General features: G+C 49.2%; 1 protein-coding gene across 3 annotated transcripts in view; it reads right to left on the bottom strand.

Annotated features, from left to right (window-relative positions):
* LOC111267268 (poly(rC)-binding protein 3) overlaps nt 1-17250 on the bottom strand; it is a 60741-nt gene that overhangs the window by 39451 nt on the left and 4040 nt on the right. For 2 of the 3 annotated variants that reach the window (XM_022845469.2, XM_086971271.1), the window contains exon 2: nt 9319-11350. In XM_022845469.2, coding sequence (XP_022701204.1) covers nt 9319-9408 — 90 coding nt within the window. In that variant the 5' untranslated portion in view covers nt 9409-11350. Of the gene's footprint in view, nt 1-9318; nt 11351-16499; nt 16693-17250 lie in introns of those variants that run through there. The other variant, XM_086971270.1, reaches the window with a different exon arrangement.

Genomic DNA, 17250 nt, shown 5'->3' with positions numbered 1-17250 from the left:
CATCGCTGCTGCCATGAGTAACTCGGCAACATATCGACGTGCGGAAAGTCACCCGCTTCATCCCGACTTGATCCAGAATTTATGACAATGAGCCTGTGCTGCTAGCAACGATCTTTAGCATGTGTGTGTGTGCGTGCGCGCGTGCGCGCGCGCGCGCGCGTGCGTGCGTCCTCATGTCTGTGGGTGCGTTAGCAGCGGCGACCGCGACGGTAATAACATGGCAGTAACAACGGCCACCAACACAACCACTACGAACTTATACGGGTGGATACCCGTATGAGAAATAACGTGCTCCACGCTACGAAGCCCCCATTGCAGTTCGACCGAACAGACCAAAGGTAACTTTTCGAACCATCCGAGCTCTCAGTAGAAAGCACGCAGCTGAAAACGGGTGGTAGTGACGCCGGCTGTAACTGCATCAATGGGACGCAGCTAAGCGAAAACACAGATTTGCCTGCTATCGCGCGATAACAGCCGCGCCAGTGTGTCGCTGACCGGCAAATACTCGCATGAAATTTCATGTTAACCCCGTCGTCACTAAATCAATTCGTAAATCCCATTGCAAAGCACTAAATGGATGCGGGACACGAGTCAGACGATCAACGCATACAGTAAATTATCAGTTACCAAGCCTCAATTATAAGAAAATCCACGGGTTGATAATTTCCTTATGAGCTTAGATTTATCGACCACTTTTCAAATCTGCCAGCTTCCTGAATTATTCATTCATTTGATCAAAACAAGAAGGCAATGACCATCCACATCGAGTTGTCTGTCACAGTGTTTAACTAAAAAAAACGTAAGCCAGGTTTACACGTTACCAGGTCAGCTGGAGGAACTCTTTCTGGCTTTTGCCGTGGCCGGAATAACCGAACCTAAAACACAGACTGCAACATCTATTCTATTTCTTCTATATATTTTCCTTTTAAACTTATATGAACTCACGGTATTTTTACTTGGACACCACTGGTTGAACTCACGCAAAAACACCACTTTCACAATACATACCTAACGATAGTTACATTTAATCGTGTTGGTCAGCCATCAATAGCGCAGTAGGAGCGAACTGCGCTCGCAAATAGGTCAACGTAGCTAAAACAGGCTCTATTACGTACGGGCTCTTCGTTCGTAAGGCTTAGCCATTGCAATCGTCATTTTTCCTTTCGTGGTCAAAACTAGCTGCCCCCAGCTACTGTTAAGAAATCTGAGCAGACTTAGAAATAATAGCCTTTAATAATAAAAGGTTCTATGCACTAACAGAAGTTCCAATAAGGTCCCGAGTGATTGGCTGACAAGGGGGAGAGTGCGAGATGAGATATGGGGTGTACAAATAGCCAAACCTCTTCTACCTCTTTGTTCACTAACTTTTGCTTTCCCTGACTCGCGGGCTTTGCCTTTGCGTTGAGCGAACGCCTGGACACTTATATTTTCATTAGTAAGAACTGCCGACTACATTTTTCGATTCTTTGCCTAACTTCTTGTAAGCAGGCTTTACTGCTAGGTCTTTACACAATGGAATCAACTAAACGAAAGTAGGTACCTGCTGTTATATTCAGCACACAACTATTAACAACAACAACAGATGCAACGGTAACAGTAGCAAAGGCTTTGAAATGGCAAGCAAAAGATATGTGGTAAGAAAAATTTATCTAAAACACGCTGGTGGCGGAGCGTGGGGAGGACGATGGCCCTTCAGCGGGCTACTTTATTGCCTGGTGACTCTGTAAAAATCTTCTTTTTTAAAAATAGCTCTCATTTCGCCTTTAACATCATTTTTTGCCTATTACCGCCGCCGTCGCCGCTGTTGCCATGTGACTACTACGGCTGGCAATGTTATCATTTCTACAGCGAAGACCGCGATCACCGTTGCTACGCTACCTCCCTTTCTCCAGGGGGGTCACACAGCCTCTGTACACCTGTGTATAAAGCCGTGTCTTGATCCTGTTAAAGTAGGAACACCAGTTCTATATATGCCAATGCGACGACTGCGAATTGACTTTCAGCCGACCCTGCTAGGATATCTACTATCGCCATCACCTGCGTCTATGTCGTTACTGCGCAATCTTTACCTAACCTGAGGAACGCCGCATCTAAACACTTATGGCTGCTTCAACCCTCTACCTCCTCTGGCGATGACTTTCGTCCCACTTCCCCATTTACGCAGTCCAAGATGATTTCCCCCATTTGGCCCTGCGCGTCTGCCAGGCCTTAAGCAAGCTGCCCCCAGCTCACCGGGTCATAGCAGGCGAGGTCAGGTAAGCCTAAGGCAGCAACAGCGGCAGCGCCGCTACCTAGACTACTGGCCAGGCCTGGCCAGGTTCGGGCAGAGGGCTTTAGAAAAAACGACTGCTTGAACGAACGATGGCACTGGCAGCGGCGGTTGCCTTAGACCCTATAGCTGGTAATTCTTCCTTTTCTACGGTTCCTGCTGCTGCTGCTGCTGCTGCTGTTGTTGTTGTTGTTGTTGTTGTTGTTGTTGTCCCCACTGCTTCCGCTGGTAGGTAAGTTGCCCCACTATCGAGCTGCACCACTAAAACTCACGCCGGGTAACTCTGTGCGGCGAGTGTAGTTTAACAGCAGCAGTAGGTGTAAGCCAGTCCCCTCGGAACATCGCACTGCGACTTTTGCGGCTGATGCTGTTCCGCAACAGCAGCGGCGGCACCGGCGGCGGTGGCGGCGGCAACAGCGGCAGCAGCGAACATTGAAGCGAACGAAATGTGCGCAGAAGCAGCGACTGAGTAGCCAGTAAAGCCCTAGCGGTGGCGATGGCGCAGCTGCTGCTGCAGCAGCAGGCGGAAACCCTGCCGGCGCAAAGACTGCTCCACCCGGGAGAGGTTTCCAGCTGCGGCAACGAAAGTAAAAGAATAAGTAGCTACTGTGGCGACGGCGGAAGTGGAGGAGCTCGTAGCTCAGTAATACGCCAGTGGTCGTCTTCAATACTGCTGCTATTACCTGAGGTGTACGGGCAGGTAGTGAGCGAGCAAGCGGGCGAGCGAACGAGCGCATAAGAAGATTGGGAGTGAGTACGACTTTGTTCGGCTCGGTCGGGTTGAGTCGACCGACGACGAACCGAATGAGTAGCCAAGCAGGCATCCCTCTCTGGCTGGCTAGCGTCAGGTGGGCTGCCGCGCGCGTCAATTATTCAACATCCAGCGAATAAAGTACCCCGTCGTTCGGTCGGCCCAGCTTCCAGCAGTATGCTTTAGCTCGCTTCATTTGTGGCTTGTATGCTGCAGCAATATAACTGTGCAGCTGCCTGGCTCGTTGGTCATTTGCTTACGTCGTTTATTGGCTGGCTGGCTGGCTGGTTTGTTACCTGCCTCTCTGTTTACTTGCACGCAACCCCGATTTTCCTATGTTCGTTGGCCCCTATTTTTTCACACAGCACATGAAGGTAACCGCAGCTACAGCAGCAGTAAGAGAGCCCATCTGGCAGGCCATTCTGGTTGATACAGTGTACCCGCGTGTCCTTTTGTGCCCTCTGTTCTTCGCTACTGCTACTGGAGCAACCGGCTCCGCAAGTCCACTCGCTCGTGCGTATTCGTATGTGATCACCCATCGCCACCCGCCACTGCCTGCCTGACTACTTCAATCCCCACGCCCCTATATACTAACTCACTCGCCCACTGCTCGCTAAACAACCCATGCCGTTCCGTCAGCAGTGCGTACTGCGCTAGTTCGGTGGTAGCGGTCGATCCCAGACGCACCAGCACGATCACGACCAACCCACAGAACGGTCACCGTGAAAATGAAGTGCGGCGGCCAACGATAATGTATCCATCTTTTGCTCGGCTGTTGCGGCTGTTTCTGCTATTGCCTTGCAGTATCTTCTGCCATCAAGGATCGGCGGTATGTCGGGACAACAGAGTAGAGAGGTTTTTCCGTTCACCCAACAGCCCTCTGCTCCCATCCCAACTGCAGTTATAGCTTCTTTCCACCAAAAGAACGGCCATCAGTCCCCGATCCTGCTGCTACTACTGCTACTGTATTTGTGTACGGTATAGGCCAAACTGAAGGATCTACGGAGCAGCAGCAGTAGATGGCCATATCATCGCTAAAAGCAGCCAACGAAGCGAAGGTGCCCAGGAAAAACACCCTCCGGTCAGTTGGTTTGTCTTCGCTTCCTTTAGCATCACCATTACGACTGCCTGCCAACTGGTGCCGCTCCCGTTGCCGCCACTGACTGCAGCTTCTGCAAGAGCAGCCTTTTTCTCAACAACGATTGCTAAAAGCTGTAGAACTGATGTATATACCCTTAGCTTCCACCGACTAATCGCGTGTTCAGTCCTTCGTTTACCTAGAAAGATCACAACAGCTACTTTTCCGTGAGGGTATCCAGTGGAGAGTGGCTAGGTAGTTGTACATAGTACCCCGTCGTGGGCGTCGAAGATCTTACTTCCTGTTATCGTCGCCGTTTACTTTCTCCATGAAGTGAAAGGCTAAGTCGCTACTTTCGTTTCGGTGCTACGTGCTCGTGTACTCGTGCCGCTCCACGGCATCGCACAACCGTATTACTGACAACGTAGTACCGCTCCACCACCTTCGGTGCAACTGTTCGCTATTTGCTTCCTTGCGCAGCAAAGCTAGCAGACCCTTCATAGCTGTCGAAAGCGTTTCGACGTTCACATCGCAATTCTACGAGTCTCATACTTTAGCCATCCTATTTTCGAAGTGACGGGGTAGCGGACCCTCTGTTTTCTGGCTTTTACATATAATATCCGGGAGTCATTTGATATTCTCCCAACTGCTACTGTGGCACACATAGCTACTTCTCTTGCTGGCATTCTAGCGGGACGCGCTAGGACTGACGTCGACTTCTGCCTTCGCTCCTTAGTGTAAAGGCCCCTAACAACTAGTCCACACACACTCTTAACCAACTTGTTCTCAAGATCATTTCTTCATGCAGCCTAAAGGCGTCCATCAGCTAGCTTGGTCGCTCTAGGCCCGCTACCACCCTCTGAAAGTGCTAGATGGTCGTAAGTTGAGTATGCGCGAAGCAATCGCACTGAAACCCATCCATGCTCACTCAGCTTTCTATTTTTTCAAAACTATGCTAGCTAAAGGGAAAACGACGTTACCGTCCACGAATCTTGTTCGCTCACTTGCCCTCCCCCCTTTCTCCCCAACTCTGGTGCTAACCCACCACACATCCTGCTTACTGGACGTTTACCAACGTTTATCAAACGTTATAGATCGAATCGATAGAAGAGAAGATGGCTCGCGTTTGAGCTCTCACAGCCCAGCGCGCAAGATTTCAAGGTGACATACAATAATAATAATTACAGAGCAGCAAAAAAAGATCGGGGGAGACCTCAGTAAACGGTGCAAAGATTCTCTTAATTTTTATGTGTAGGGTGGTGGTCTTTTTTACATCCTCTTTGGTACCCCAGCTGCCCCAGTTTTTTCATCGGTCCATTCTAGTTCAATCCATTGGTTGGTCGAACATACCTGCCGATCGCTGTATCTGAACGGCTTCCAGTACCAGCAAAGGTCAAAACATCGCCGGTTCAGTCTCGGAGATTGGTCCGTATTGTAGGTAGAGTGGAGGGAACCTAAAGTTCAGTTTTTCTCGGGACCTCTTGTACACCTTCTCAGAGTTTGGTAGCGGGGCTGGGGGAGCATGCGAGAGCTATCTAAGTGCGATCGTTCTGTACGGGTCTCGTCGTCATCGTCGTTGGTCGTCTCGTACAACCGAAAGGACAACGGCGAACGAACGAATCAGACGTGTAGGAGCAGCAAAAAGGCGTATGCTACGACGAGCCTAACTACTAATACCTACGCACGTACAAGTTGTAAAAGGGTAGCAAGACGCTCCAACAGAACTAGTACTGCTCACAGCCGTAACAATTGCCGCCGTGGTACCGGCAGGAATACTTTTTATGATCCTTGCTAACAAAAGCGGCAAAAAAAAGTCGCCGAACATCGACCACGAAGACTACACTCACACTGCTCGTTTCGCTGGCAGATCGGCTAACACCGCGGCCTCGCAACTTCGCAACGAACAGCTAAAAAAACACCAAACCATCCAGTTACCGGTTCAGGGGTGGTGGGGGGGTCGCCGAAATTTAGATAAACACTGCCGAAAAGCCTTTGGTAGCATGACAACAACCGCGACGATGGCCAGGATCATCACTGTACATCAATATGGACGCAAAAAGTGAGACTGCGTGGCTAGCAATGCAAGCGTGGTTTTCCAACGGACAACTAACTGGCTGGCTGGATGGACAGACAGACGTCGGAGGGTTGAAGAGCCTCCGTAGGAAAGGAAGGTGGGTTACTACGCGCACACAGCTTTGGAGAGTTTTGCCAAACAAGTTTGCCGATCTAGGGCTAAACTCGAACATTTACATCATTAGCTGCAGTGCTGAAGTAACTGCGAAACTACTTACTGTCTGGCCAAACAGCCCGAGGGTGGCTGATGGCTGGCCCGCCATGCAAGCCAAGCAACGACGGGACAAGCGAGGCAATCAAAAGGTTTTGGATGCGTGTAGTAAAGGAAGAAGAAGGTAAATATGGATCTTTTATTCGACACTAGTGATGAGAGCTGATTCTACTGAGCTTTAACCTGCGCCCCTGTGCTACTCTTGTCGATGTTTGCTAACTGACTGATTGCTCTGCGAGTAATATCCAACTGATTCCAAAGTAGCCAGAACGGTTCAGTCGGCAACAAGCTCAACTGATCCCGTTAATCCCAGTGTGCTAATTTTGATGTAGTTCGGAAACATTGGTTCAAGTCCGGAAGGGAACAACAGGTAATATTGATGACGGTGCAGTAAATCAGAGTGTCTTATCGTTATCTGAGGTAGGATCCTTAATTAATCCAAAAGAGCAATGAGATCCGACAAAAATCGGGGTCGGTCATGACAAAAGAACGTCCTAGACACAGTGGCAATGTTAAATGTATCGGGCATAGAAGATACTTTTAAAACTACGTGGAGGACACAGCGTCAACTAATAATATTAGACTATGATTGCCAGGAAGACCGGAATATATTCTGTCAGCGTTACAGATAAATTCAAGGAATGATAATATGCTGCGCTTAAAGCCTCGAGCTTAGTACAAGTTCACCTTAATATTGCTACTGCCTTGTTTTGTCTGCGCAAGTAAAATTTAATTTGACACAGACAGCATCGTTTCGGAACTCGAGCCCACGTATTTCTCCATCGTGCAGTGGTCTGCCACCTAGTCCTTCAGCGTGTACGCATTATGTTGATCGCTTGGAACAAGTAAGTCACTATCGCTATATCAATCAGACCGAGAGAGAATTCTTCCTATGACCAGCAGAGCCTGCGTAATCTACTTTTGCATACCACTACAAATCTTCTAACGCAAAAGAAACTGCTCGCTTGTCTCTTATGCAGAAGAAAATTCTTCCATCTAACATTGGCACAGTCTGCACAGCAGTGGTGTTGGACGGACTCGGTTGACAATACTAGCAAATGCAGCCAACGCCCATGCAGGGCGAACACCGACCGTTGGGCACGACTTCGTCGTCTCGGACGAACCCGTTTCGGAGTGCTTGCAATCCCCTGCTCCGTTCCCGACCTTTTACACCCCACTGGCCGCGCCCTCGACGCCTCTTCTCTTCCACTATTTATTGGCTATTCAATCAGTAAGCCAGCGCATTTATGTTGTGAGGAGTAGGCGAAAAACGCCATTTGGACCTGGAGGCGACCCTGAACGATGTTGCCTTGTCACAGTGCTCTTCTCCGTATTTGGTCTATATCGGCACCCGTAGACACCATCAACAGCAGCAGCAACTGTCGTAGAAATATCACGGAGTCATTGCTAATGAACCAATCGCTCGTTCGAAGCTAATGCCGCGGTAGCGACTTCTACAGCCTTCGATCCATAGCGCTACTGCTGCCGCTGGTGTTTCGTCAGCGGAGATAATCAGTGCTGGATAGAGGTGCGATTGAATATAGCCTAAGCTCGACGACAACAGCAGCAGCAGCAACAACATCCACGGCCACTTGCAGGCGGCTAAATGATGTAAATATTTAATTTACAGAGTGCTACTCTATACATTGAAACTATACATTGAAATGCAAGGGGCGGGTATCAGTATTTGTGCTCCAATCTCAGAAATGAAAACATCTGGACAATAAAGTTTAATATATACGTAATTTAAGAGAAGCTAGAGTCTGTTATCGAAAAGGAGTTCTCCTCATTCAATTTTTATAAGCGCATTTTTACAGACGAGCCATTTTGTAAAGCCTTTCCACTTTCGTGCAATGAAGGCAGGCACGGAGCTAGCTTTGGTAGTTGCTAGATAGCTTACCTCTTCTGTCGGTTGGTTGACGCCAGCAGACTCAAGCAGGCAGGCAGGTCGACTTGCAAAGGGCACTAACGAGGACAAATTTCGCCTAGCCAAAAAATCTGCTTGGCCTAATGGGAGAATAAGTCCAAGGTATCTTTCTCCAGCAGAAGCGGGGAGCGAAAGGATCTCAGTCATGAGACTGGTTTGCGTGTAGTGATGTGAGAGTAGTACGGTACAACCGAATATGGGCCTATTATCAAGTTTTACTTCGGCGTTTTTCTAGCCAAGCTCCCAAGGGGTACAGGCAAAGCCAAAAAAAGAAAAAAGACTACACGCCGAAAGAGGGTTAAATAAAAGGGGGAGCGAGAGACAAGTAGTAAGAAAGGGTAAAAAAGAAACCAAATGCTAGTTTCGCCTTCTAGTGGAATCAATGCGAAGATAAAAAGTATACTTATTATTTCAAGTATACTTTTTTTATCGTCAACCGGACCGTTGACTTAGTTATCAACTGAAAAACTAGACTGCGAGCTAACGAAATGAGGCCATCGAAAATGTCAGAGGAGAGAAGACACCTGGACGGCCTTACAACATAAAAACCCCATGACTACTCGGCGATATCAGCCGCTATTCCATATCATAGTAGATTATACCGCTGATTCATGAAAGACTCAACTAAGCTGGACCAGCAAAACGACATCTGCACTTACACAATGTATACATAAGTGCATCACAGTATAAAAGTCTGTTGATTGTACGGCGTTGTGGTTTTGTATTTATCAAACACTCGGTTTGTTGCTTGGCAAATTCGATGTTTCGGGTTCAGTGTCCTATACTAACAGCTCCAATGGACATTTGTTGTTTTTTGCCAATACGCCCTGTGTATGATGATCCCTCTGCTTTATAGATTCGAAACGATGCTTCCGTTGTCGTTTGTTGCCATTGACATAATACGCAACGATGACAAATGAGGGAAGCCCCTGAACAACGACAGTAACAATGAACATAACTAATTAAATCGGAGCTAACATGCACATGTGTCTCTTTTTTTCTCGCTCACCTTTTTGCCGATGATGCTGCCGACCTCCTTGCCTTGCATGATCATGCGGACGGTCAGCGTGACCGGTGGTGTGTTAACAGAGGTGTCCATTGCTGTTCTGTTGTTGTACGGCGGAGTGCGTCACCTTCAGACGAGGTTTTTGTTGTCCGCTCCGTGCGCCTGGTGTGTAATACTGCTGCTCCTGTTGCGGCTATTGTCGCCTTTGGACGCTGCCGTTCAGGTTGTTGCCGTTGCTCTCGCTAGATCGAGGGTGGACTAATTGAGACTCGTCGCTGCTCGGCTGTTCCGTCACTAATTCGCTCCGTGATCGAGGAAGAGACAAAGAGGGAAATTTACGAAAAGCACAACAACGACAACAAAAACGCTCAGGCCGCACTTGAATGAGCTGTTGCTATCACCTAAGTGACTGCTAAAATCTCGTAATTGACAGCCTTGTTGTTAGCGGTGGTAACAATGATATTGGCTGGTTCGAGCTTGCTGTCGATAATCGGCGATTTTTTCAATGCTGTCGGTTATGTGATTGTAATTATTATAGTATTCTTCGTACTGTCGATGTTTGTCGGGGCCGCAGGAACTCCGCCGTGGATAGAGGGCTAACTGTTTTGCTTGCAGTGATATCCTGTCGGCACGACGTTTGATAGATGTGACGCTATTCTCTGACAGGGGGGATTGTTCGTAGATGAGTTGCAGTGGCGTCGCAGGACCCGTAGCGGTTTGTTTGCTTGCTTGCTTAAAACACAACGACAATGTTTATGTGTTTGTGTGAGACGATTAATGACTGTGTGTCAGTATACGTTTATCACTGTGTGGTTGTGAATGGGCGAAACGGAAGCTGCTACAAACAAAAGATGAAGTAGGTTATGGTACACGTTGCCGTAGTAACTGTGGCTAGTACACTGCTGTCCCTATTACTGTTATTACGATAACCGTAGTTACGATGAAGCTTTCATTATGATTGTAGTTGTTGATGATGATTTCGTGCAGTCAATTCTCGCGCATACGATTGTTGCGAGGTGTTAACCCTGCTTGCGTCGATGAACCTGGTAATAAAATGGTACAATTGTGCAGGTCGTTGATGCAGTGGCGGTGACTGCTGTGGTTCGTACCACGAAACTAGTCAGTCGTTTGACTCGGCCCGTCACGTCTGTACGAGGATGATAACCAAAGAAGCAGGTCAGAGAAGTGGCATACTACGCTTAGGGCCAGAATTTCTTGGCTGATTTGTGCTGCCTGCCTCTGGATGAAGTAGATGTACCGTAGTTGTTATAGTGGTCGCCGTACGACGCTGCTAATCGAATATAATCAAGGCGTAAGGCGCTGTTAAAACACGAGACCGTTTCGCTTCTTTCTGGTGCTCTTTTTTTCTACCTGAGTTGAAATGGACGTTGATATAGTTAACGTTAAGTTTCAGATTGAGCTGCACGCGCTGCATGGACTGCAGCGGGCTTTTGCACGAGTCCGCTAAGATGCCTGTAATGTTTGTCCGTTCTCCGGTACAAGTAGCGAGTTATACAGTCACTGATCTTCGTTCAGAACGAGAGTGAGACAAAAATTGGGGGAGGGGAAGGGGACGACCGGCGCCGTGTTGTCTATCGGCCGGCCGAACTTCGTCGTGGTCCGTTTTGAGATTGAGATTGGACTCGTTAGAACGAATTCCGCCCGCTACCGCTGCTGCTATTGTTGCTTCGTCGTCGTCGTTGTCGTCTTCTTCGCTGTTGCCTTTGCCCGGAAGTTGCCCCCCTTTCTCAAGTATGTCTCTGCAACTGCACGTCGCGCGGAACGTTGGGCCAACTTCGTTTTTTCTCTGGCGCACCACAATATCAACAACAACGATCAGAAGTGATGAAAATGAACCTTGATAGCTTCGATGCTATTGCAGTTATAGACGCTGCGGTCGCTGCAATGCTTGTTGTTGCTGCTGCTGATATCTTTATTTCGGTTGAACGGGACAAATATGAGTTTAGTAGCGTGGGGCGGGGAAGGGGTTGGGAACCCGAACCTCAGGATGATGAGAGCAAGCTACGCAGGTGAGCTGTAATAACGCACAGGCACAAAGAGCGTAAAAAGTTGTGAACACACGAATCCGACCGTGGCAGACAATAATGATGACAATAAGTGTAGAGAAAGAGGGAGAGAGAAACAAAAATCAGATGAAAACGACGTCCACACATCGAACAGGCACACAACGAGAGACAACATGCGCGCGCGTGTAGTCGTAACTGGACAACAACGCGCGGACTGTGAACCTAACACCTTTCGTCGTCGCGTTACGTGGTGGCGATAGTGGTGACGGCCTTGTTTGTTACTCAATAGCCAGCTTACAGAGGACCGCGAATAACAAACATATGTGGTGCGTCGCGGCACTATAGTGTGACCAGCCGCTGCGCCAAAACACGAATCTAATACACACACACTCCGACGGAAAGGCAGGCAGGCAGCCACGCTCTCACAAACGTAGAAAACAACATGTTCGGATCATGCGGAGCAGTAAGTTCACCGTCGCCGTTGTCATGCTAATGGCGGCGATCATCCCCAGTGCTGTGGCAGCGATACTACCAATGGCAGCAGCTTCAGCAGCAGCAGCAGCAGCATTTGCAAAACAGAATCACTGCCATTACCGACTCATTCTAGTCGTCGTAGCTTTGGAACTAATGCCACAGCTGTTGTCACACACAGACACACGCTAGTGTTCATGCTTCTGAAGAACCTGTGTATGACTATCTAACCTAGCTACTAGTAGATGTAGCCACCGCGCACCGTACGCCCTGCGACCAACGACGGGCAGCGGCACAACACCATTTAGTGCTTGCTGTTGCTGCTGCTGCTGCTGTGTCTTGGGTCGAGGCATCAAGACATGCAGCGGAAGCGGCCGATGATCGTCAAGGGACAAGGCAGTGGCGACCACTGCATATTGCTGATAGACTAAGATTAGTAGACATGCCACGCGATAGATTCGCCGCTACTGTTGTTGCTGGGAAATTGGCCTGCAGTAGGTCGCTGCAATGGTCGCGCGATACATTTCTTTCTCTACCGTTATTTTTTTCGCAACAACGGCGCAAGTGAACGGGTTTCGAAGTCGTTGTCGTTGCCATCGTCTTTCAACTACACTCTTTCACCACTGCCGGTGCAGCGTACGCCGAAGTATAACGACATTTCCTGGGGCGGCAGTAATGACGGCACCGGCCTCGTCGAAAAGGCCGCCAGTAGCGCAATCGCCTAACCAGATTGCAACAACAGCCAGCAGGCAAGCTGGGCTGGAAAGCTCGCACGCTCTGTCATGGGAACTCTTGTAGCCTAGCTGCTAGCCTGACGACACCGATGCTTCTGATGCTGACTTTGATAGAAGACTGGAACAAGCAAGTGGCAAGTGTGGGAATGAACAAACTGAACGGCCGGACCCTTAGATGGACAGAAAGGAAGAAGCCGGCCAGAAAACACTATAATTCACATAGACAGGCTATTGATATTAGCAGGCATAAAGTTTCCCTCTAAGCGGCCTCAAAAGTTTGAGAAAGTCCAGCCACTGGCCGCTTTATTGTCGGAGGGCCGTTATCGGTAGTCGAATGAGAGTGTCGTAAAACGGCAACCTACTAGAGCAGACAAGAAGGGACTAGAATCAACTATGATTCCCCCTAGCGCATAGTTACAGTGTTGCTGCAATAGCTGTTAGTTGCCATTGTAACCATTTGTTTCGCGGTTGCGTTTCCCTTGGTCGCCTCGAGAAGAGACGATGACCTGGTGGCAATACGGCAGTCAGTGGCAATGCAAACGAAACGTAGTAACGCTGGTCGCTTAGATTCTGTACGCACCGGAAAGGACATATTAGATGTCGACTCGACGACGCTCCCATACGACCTGTACAAGCGATAGCGGCTAGCAGAAACGGAGGCCACAGAATAGGCTGTTCTATGAACTGGTGTATTTGCTTGATTCTCCACGGATGCCGGTAGGACATACAGAGAGAAAACCTAAAAGATTCCTGAGCAAGATATCCTCAGTAGTCTCTCTCTATCTCAGTCTCATCAGCTGGGCTTCATAAGGTTCTAGTTTAAGGTGACTGGGGCCCGGCGGTCGTTTCCGCTCATGTTGAACGCGCATTGCGGCTACCACGGCTACTGATGACTTCTGGCGGTTATCGTCTGATGGCGGCGGCGTACTCTGCAGCGGGCAGCAGGTAAAATGATTGTTCGGCATGGTGGGGCAGAATATATCTGATCACGTAAGCATTTTCATAAAGCTCGTCTTGGCTGAGTCTATACTGTTGCCGTTGCTGATACTACCTTGTTGTACATGGGCCATTGTCTTCTCGTTAGAAAAGACAGTATAATCCTCTCGTATTGATCATCTCTATTTTCAGCAACAGAGATCTGCTGCTTCAAAATTATATCACAGACAACGGGAACGACCAGCCGGTGGACAATGAGACAGTGAGCGCTCGCCAAGAACGACCACAAATGATGCAACCAAAAATAAGAGACCGCATTCTACCTAAAAATGTTTTGATAAACCAATACACATTAGTGGGCCTGGAAGAGCATTAAAACACCTGAACATCCGGAATGCGATACTAAATCTGCTGCAGCATGCGTTGGGGCCACGAACTTGAGAGCTGGCGGATAAGGACTGTCGGGCAGCAGAGCTGCGAGAAACATCGACTAATTCAGCGAATTGGCGAAAGCTGACGGAAGCTCTTATAAGCATTCATGTTTGCCTCGACTCGCTTACCAACTTCGGGCGTGCACTTCAGTCTGCTGGTTGACGGCAAGAGTCGCACGCGAGCACACGCGTATAACTTGCCGTCACTAGGAGTATTTTCAGGTGCATACACATATATTCAGTATGCAATGTTGCCCATAGAAAGTGTTAATCTACACGCGGAGATACAAGCATATATATTCAGCCTGTAAAGACTTTATTTAGTCCGCGGGTGTACATAGCATCCATTTTCTGCTGATAATTTCCGTACAAGGAAAACTAGTTAGCATACGGAAAAGCATTTAAGCACATTATATTGCTAAACACATTAAGGACAAACATCCCAAAGTCAAAAATAACTCTGAAGCTTTTGAAATATAAACATTTCAAAAGCTTCAGAGTTATTTCTTAAGAAAGGTTTAAATGTCACTCTTGAACAGCGCCTGCTTTGGGCCTTATAGCGGTTGCATCACTTTACATAAACAGCGTGTATAGCAAACGAGCAACATATAGGCCGGTATCATCATACACCTTTCCCAATGCCATGTCGCTGCCGCACGTCAGGTGAATCGTCACAAAGAACCTTTTTTATCGATATGAATATTTTGCCAACCTAGTTACACCAACTGCAGCTTGGAATATGCTTATCGACGCCGGAGCCACGCGGATTCTGCGAGTACAGCATCATCGCGCAGAATGGCTACTGCGGGCTGGACCGGCCTGCCGCAGCAGAGCAGTAGGCGCGTGTTCAGTACGGCCACAGTAGCTCCTGTGGCAGCTTTCCGCCGCTACGGAGCAGGCGGTGTCAGCAGTAACAAAGGGGTCGCCCGATTCTTTTACTGCGATGACAGAAAACGTTGTTAGGCTCTAGGAGCCGCAAAACGGCTCCAGAGTCAGTCGACAGCACTAGCAGCGGCGGCGGTGACAGCAGCAGCGGCAGCGGCGGCGACAGCAGCAGCAGCAGCAGCAGCGGCGGCGGCGGCGGCGGCGGCGGCGACAGCAGCAGCAGCGGCGGCGGCAACAGCTTTCTGCGGTGTGCGCCGGCTCCACCGGAGCAGACTCACCAGTTGCGCACCCTTGCACCGCTCCGAGGCTTTTATTGCTTTTAGTGGTGCCCCACGGCCCACTAAAAACAAGACAAAACAACGGCGACCACTTTGAGCTACTGAAAGTGCGTCGCAGTACGCGGCTGTTGCTGTTGTCTGCCTTTGACGTTTTTAAATGTTTGTGCGGACGAGGAGACAGGGACAGGCGGGAGGGAAGGTTTAGTATATACGATAAGGACGATAAAGCGAGGTGGGAGAGTATTGGATTCGACAGATTTTGCATCACTGGGTACTATGACTATTACTATTATAATTATTAGCTTGGCTCACCACCGTGAAATGGAGAATACCACTGGATCTGCGGTGATTCAGTGCGGATCACAATAATAGGCGGAGTATTTGTCGATCAGATGGTCCTATGAATCAAATGGATCCAGGTACGATTATCTGTTGAAAGCTAATTAATTATTCTGTAAAGGTTGCTACTATACATGGGGAACAAATGTTTGTCGATACCGTGTCGCAAAGAAAAAAACGGTCTGCACACACAGGGCCGAGAAGCCATATGATAATTACTAATACGAGACAATTGATTGCAATAGTCCATTCAAGAAATTGAGCAAGTTCTGTTAATAGCCAGGGAATGTCCAGACGGAGCCTTAACTTAAAATGCGTAATAGGGCTGAATGAACTACTGAAGATGAACGTAACCCACGGAATTGAGCTCAGACAACCATGCGATTCACGCTTCACACCTCGAACATTGAACAGGTTGTTCGTTGCGAAGCGTACGCTGGCTGTACCCCTGTCGGACATAGATCGACGTGCACGACCGGCAAAGTAAGCCACTCCAAAGAGATGATCAATATAACGAAGAGATTCTAGAAAGCAGTTCCGGTCTTTACGGAAGTAATTCCATTCTCTATGTATGTTCAATAACTAATTAAAATAGCTTTACTCGGATTGATATCGGCTTGTTATTGCCGCTACTTCTAGCACGCTTTACGATTTTGCCGCTGCCGTTGCCGTGGCTGCTGCTGCTGTTGTTAACGTTGACGGTGTGAAAGGCGGCGCGAGACGGCCGACGTCAGGCGAAACTAGTACCAGCAGAAAAAAGCAAGAGAAGAGCGGTACGCTGGTGAGATGCTGCTGCTCCTGTTGCTTCTGCTATTACTGGTTCTGGCGCACGCTACCGTCCATTGCATGCAGCTGCTGCACTCTCACACAATTACACTTCGAGAAAGACGCACTCCCACACACAAAATGATGTTGATGTTATTGAGGCCACCACTGAATATTGAGCGAACGACGAAACGCCAAACAGACACTGGACGAATAACGAACGGAACTTGAGGGAATTAAAAGAGACTGGAGTTTGTCCGGCGGAACATCCGTCGGATGGTTGACCGGCGGTGAGCTTGGTAGGATTGAGTTCAGTACTTTTTTTTGTTGCGTCGACGATCGACGGTCATCAGTCGACAGTCGGTGACGGTATGGCGGTAGTTGTAGTGGTTACATCAGGCTCGGTCGGTGTTGGTCGGTTTGGATAGTTGGTGGGGTAACAGGCCCAGAGGCAGAGGTCCAGGCTATCTGACTGGCGCGGCTGTGCTGCTCGAGCGGCTGCGCTCTTGCTGCTGCGCCTCGGGAGACCAAAGCGATGGCAGAGCAGTAGCAACGGCGGCGCCAACGAAAGCAGCGGAGGCAGCCGCGGCTACTGCTACCACCGCCGCCGCCGCCGCGGCAGCAGCGCCGCACGGCCTCTGGTGGTGTCTTCGCTTCCTCTGCCGAACCCTCTCCCACTCTACCGCCCATCACCACGACGAGTTTTTCCCCCATCTTTCCGATCACGACTACCCCCCAAACCATCCTCTCAGACCAGCTCCGCGCGACCCCTTAAGAACCCCTTTCGCCCCGGCAGAATCCTCAGCAGGAGGCGCTCTAAGAGCCACCCCATTCGTCTGCTTGTATGCCCTAACTTTTCCTCTGGCCCTCCCATCCTACTACTTCCTTTACTCTGTGTACTACGTTTCTTCACTTGGCGGCCCTTCGCCTCCTTCGACTAACCCCTGGGAGCAGAGCTGTGTAAGCGAACCAGCAACGAAGCAAAGTAGCCCAACCGCGTTCAGCCACCGACGTATATCCTGTGTCAGCCAGCTAGCAGCTAGACAGCTTGCCGTTATTCCACTTCACT

Source organism: Varroa jacobsoni, unplaced genomic scaffold, assembly GCF_002532875.2.
Source record: "Varroa jacobsoni isolate VJ856 unplaced genomic scaffold, vjacob_1.0 scaffold_123, whole genome shotgun sequence".
In the NCBI taxonomy this organism is placed as follows: Eukaryota; Metazoa; Arthropoda; class Arachnida; order Mesostigmata; family Varroidae; genus Varroa; species Varroa jacobsoni.
The sequence above is the reverse complement of the archived record's forward strand: the minus strand, read 5'-3'. Positions and strand labels throughout refer to the sequence as shown.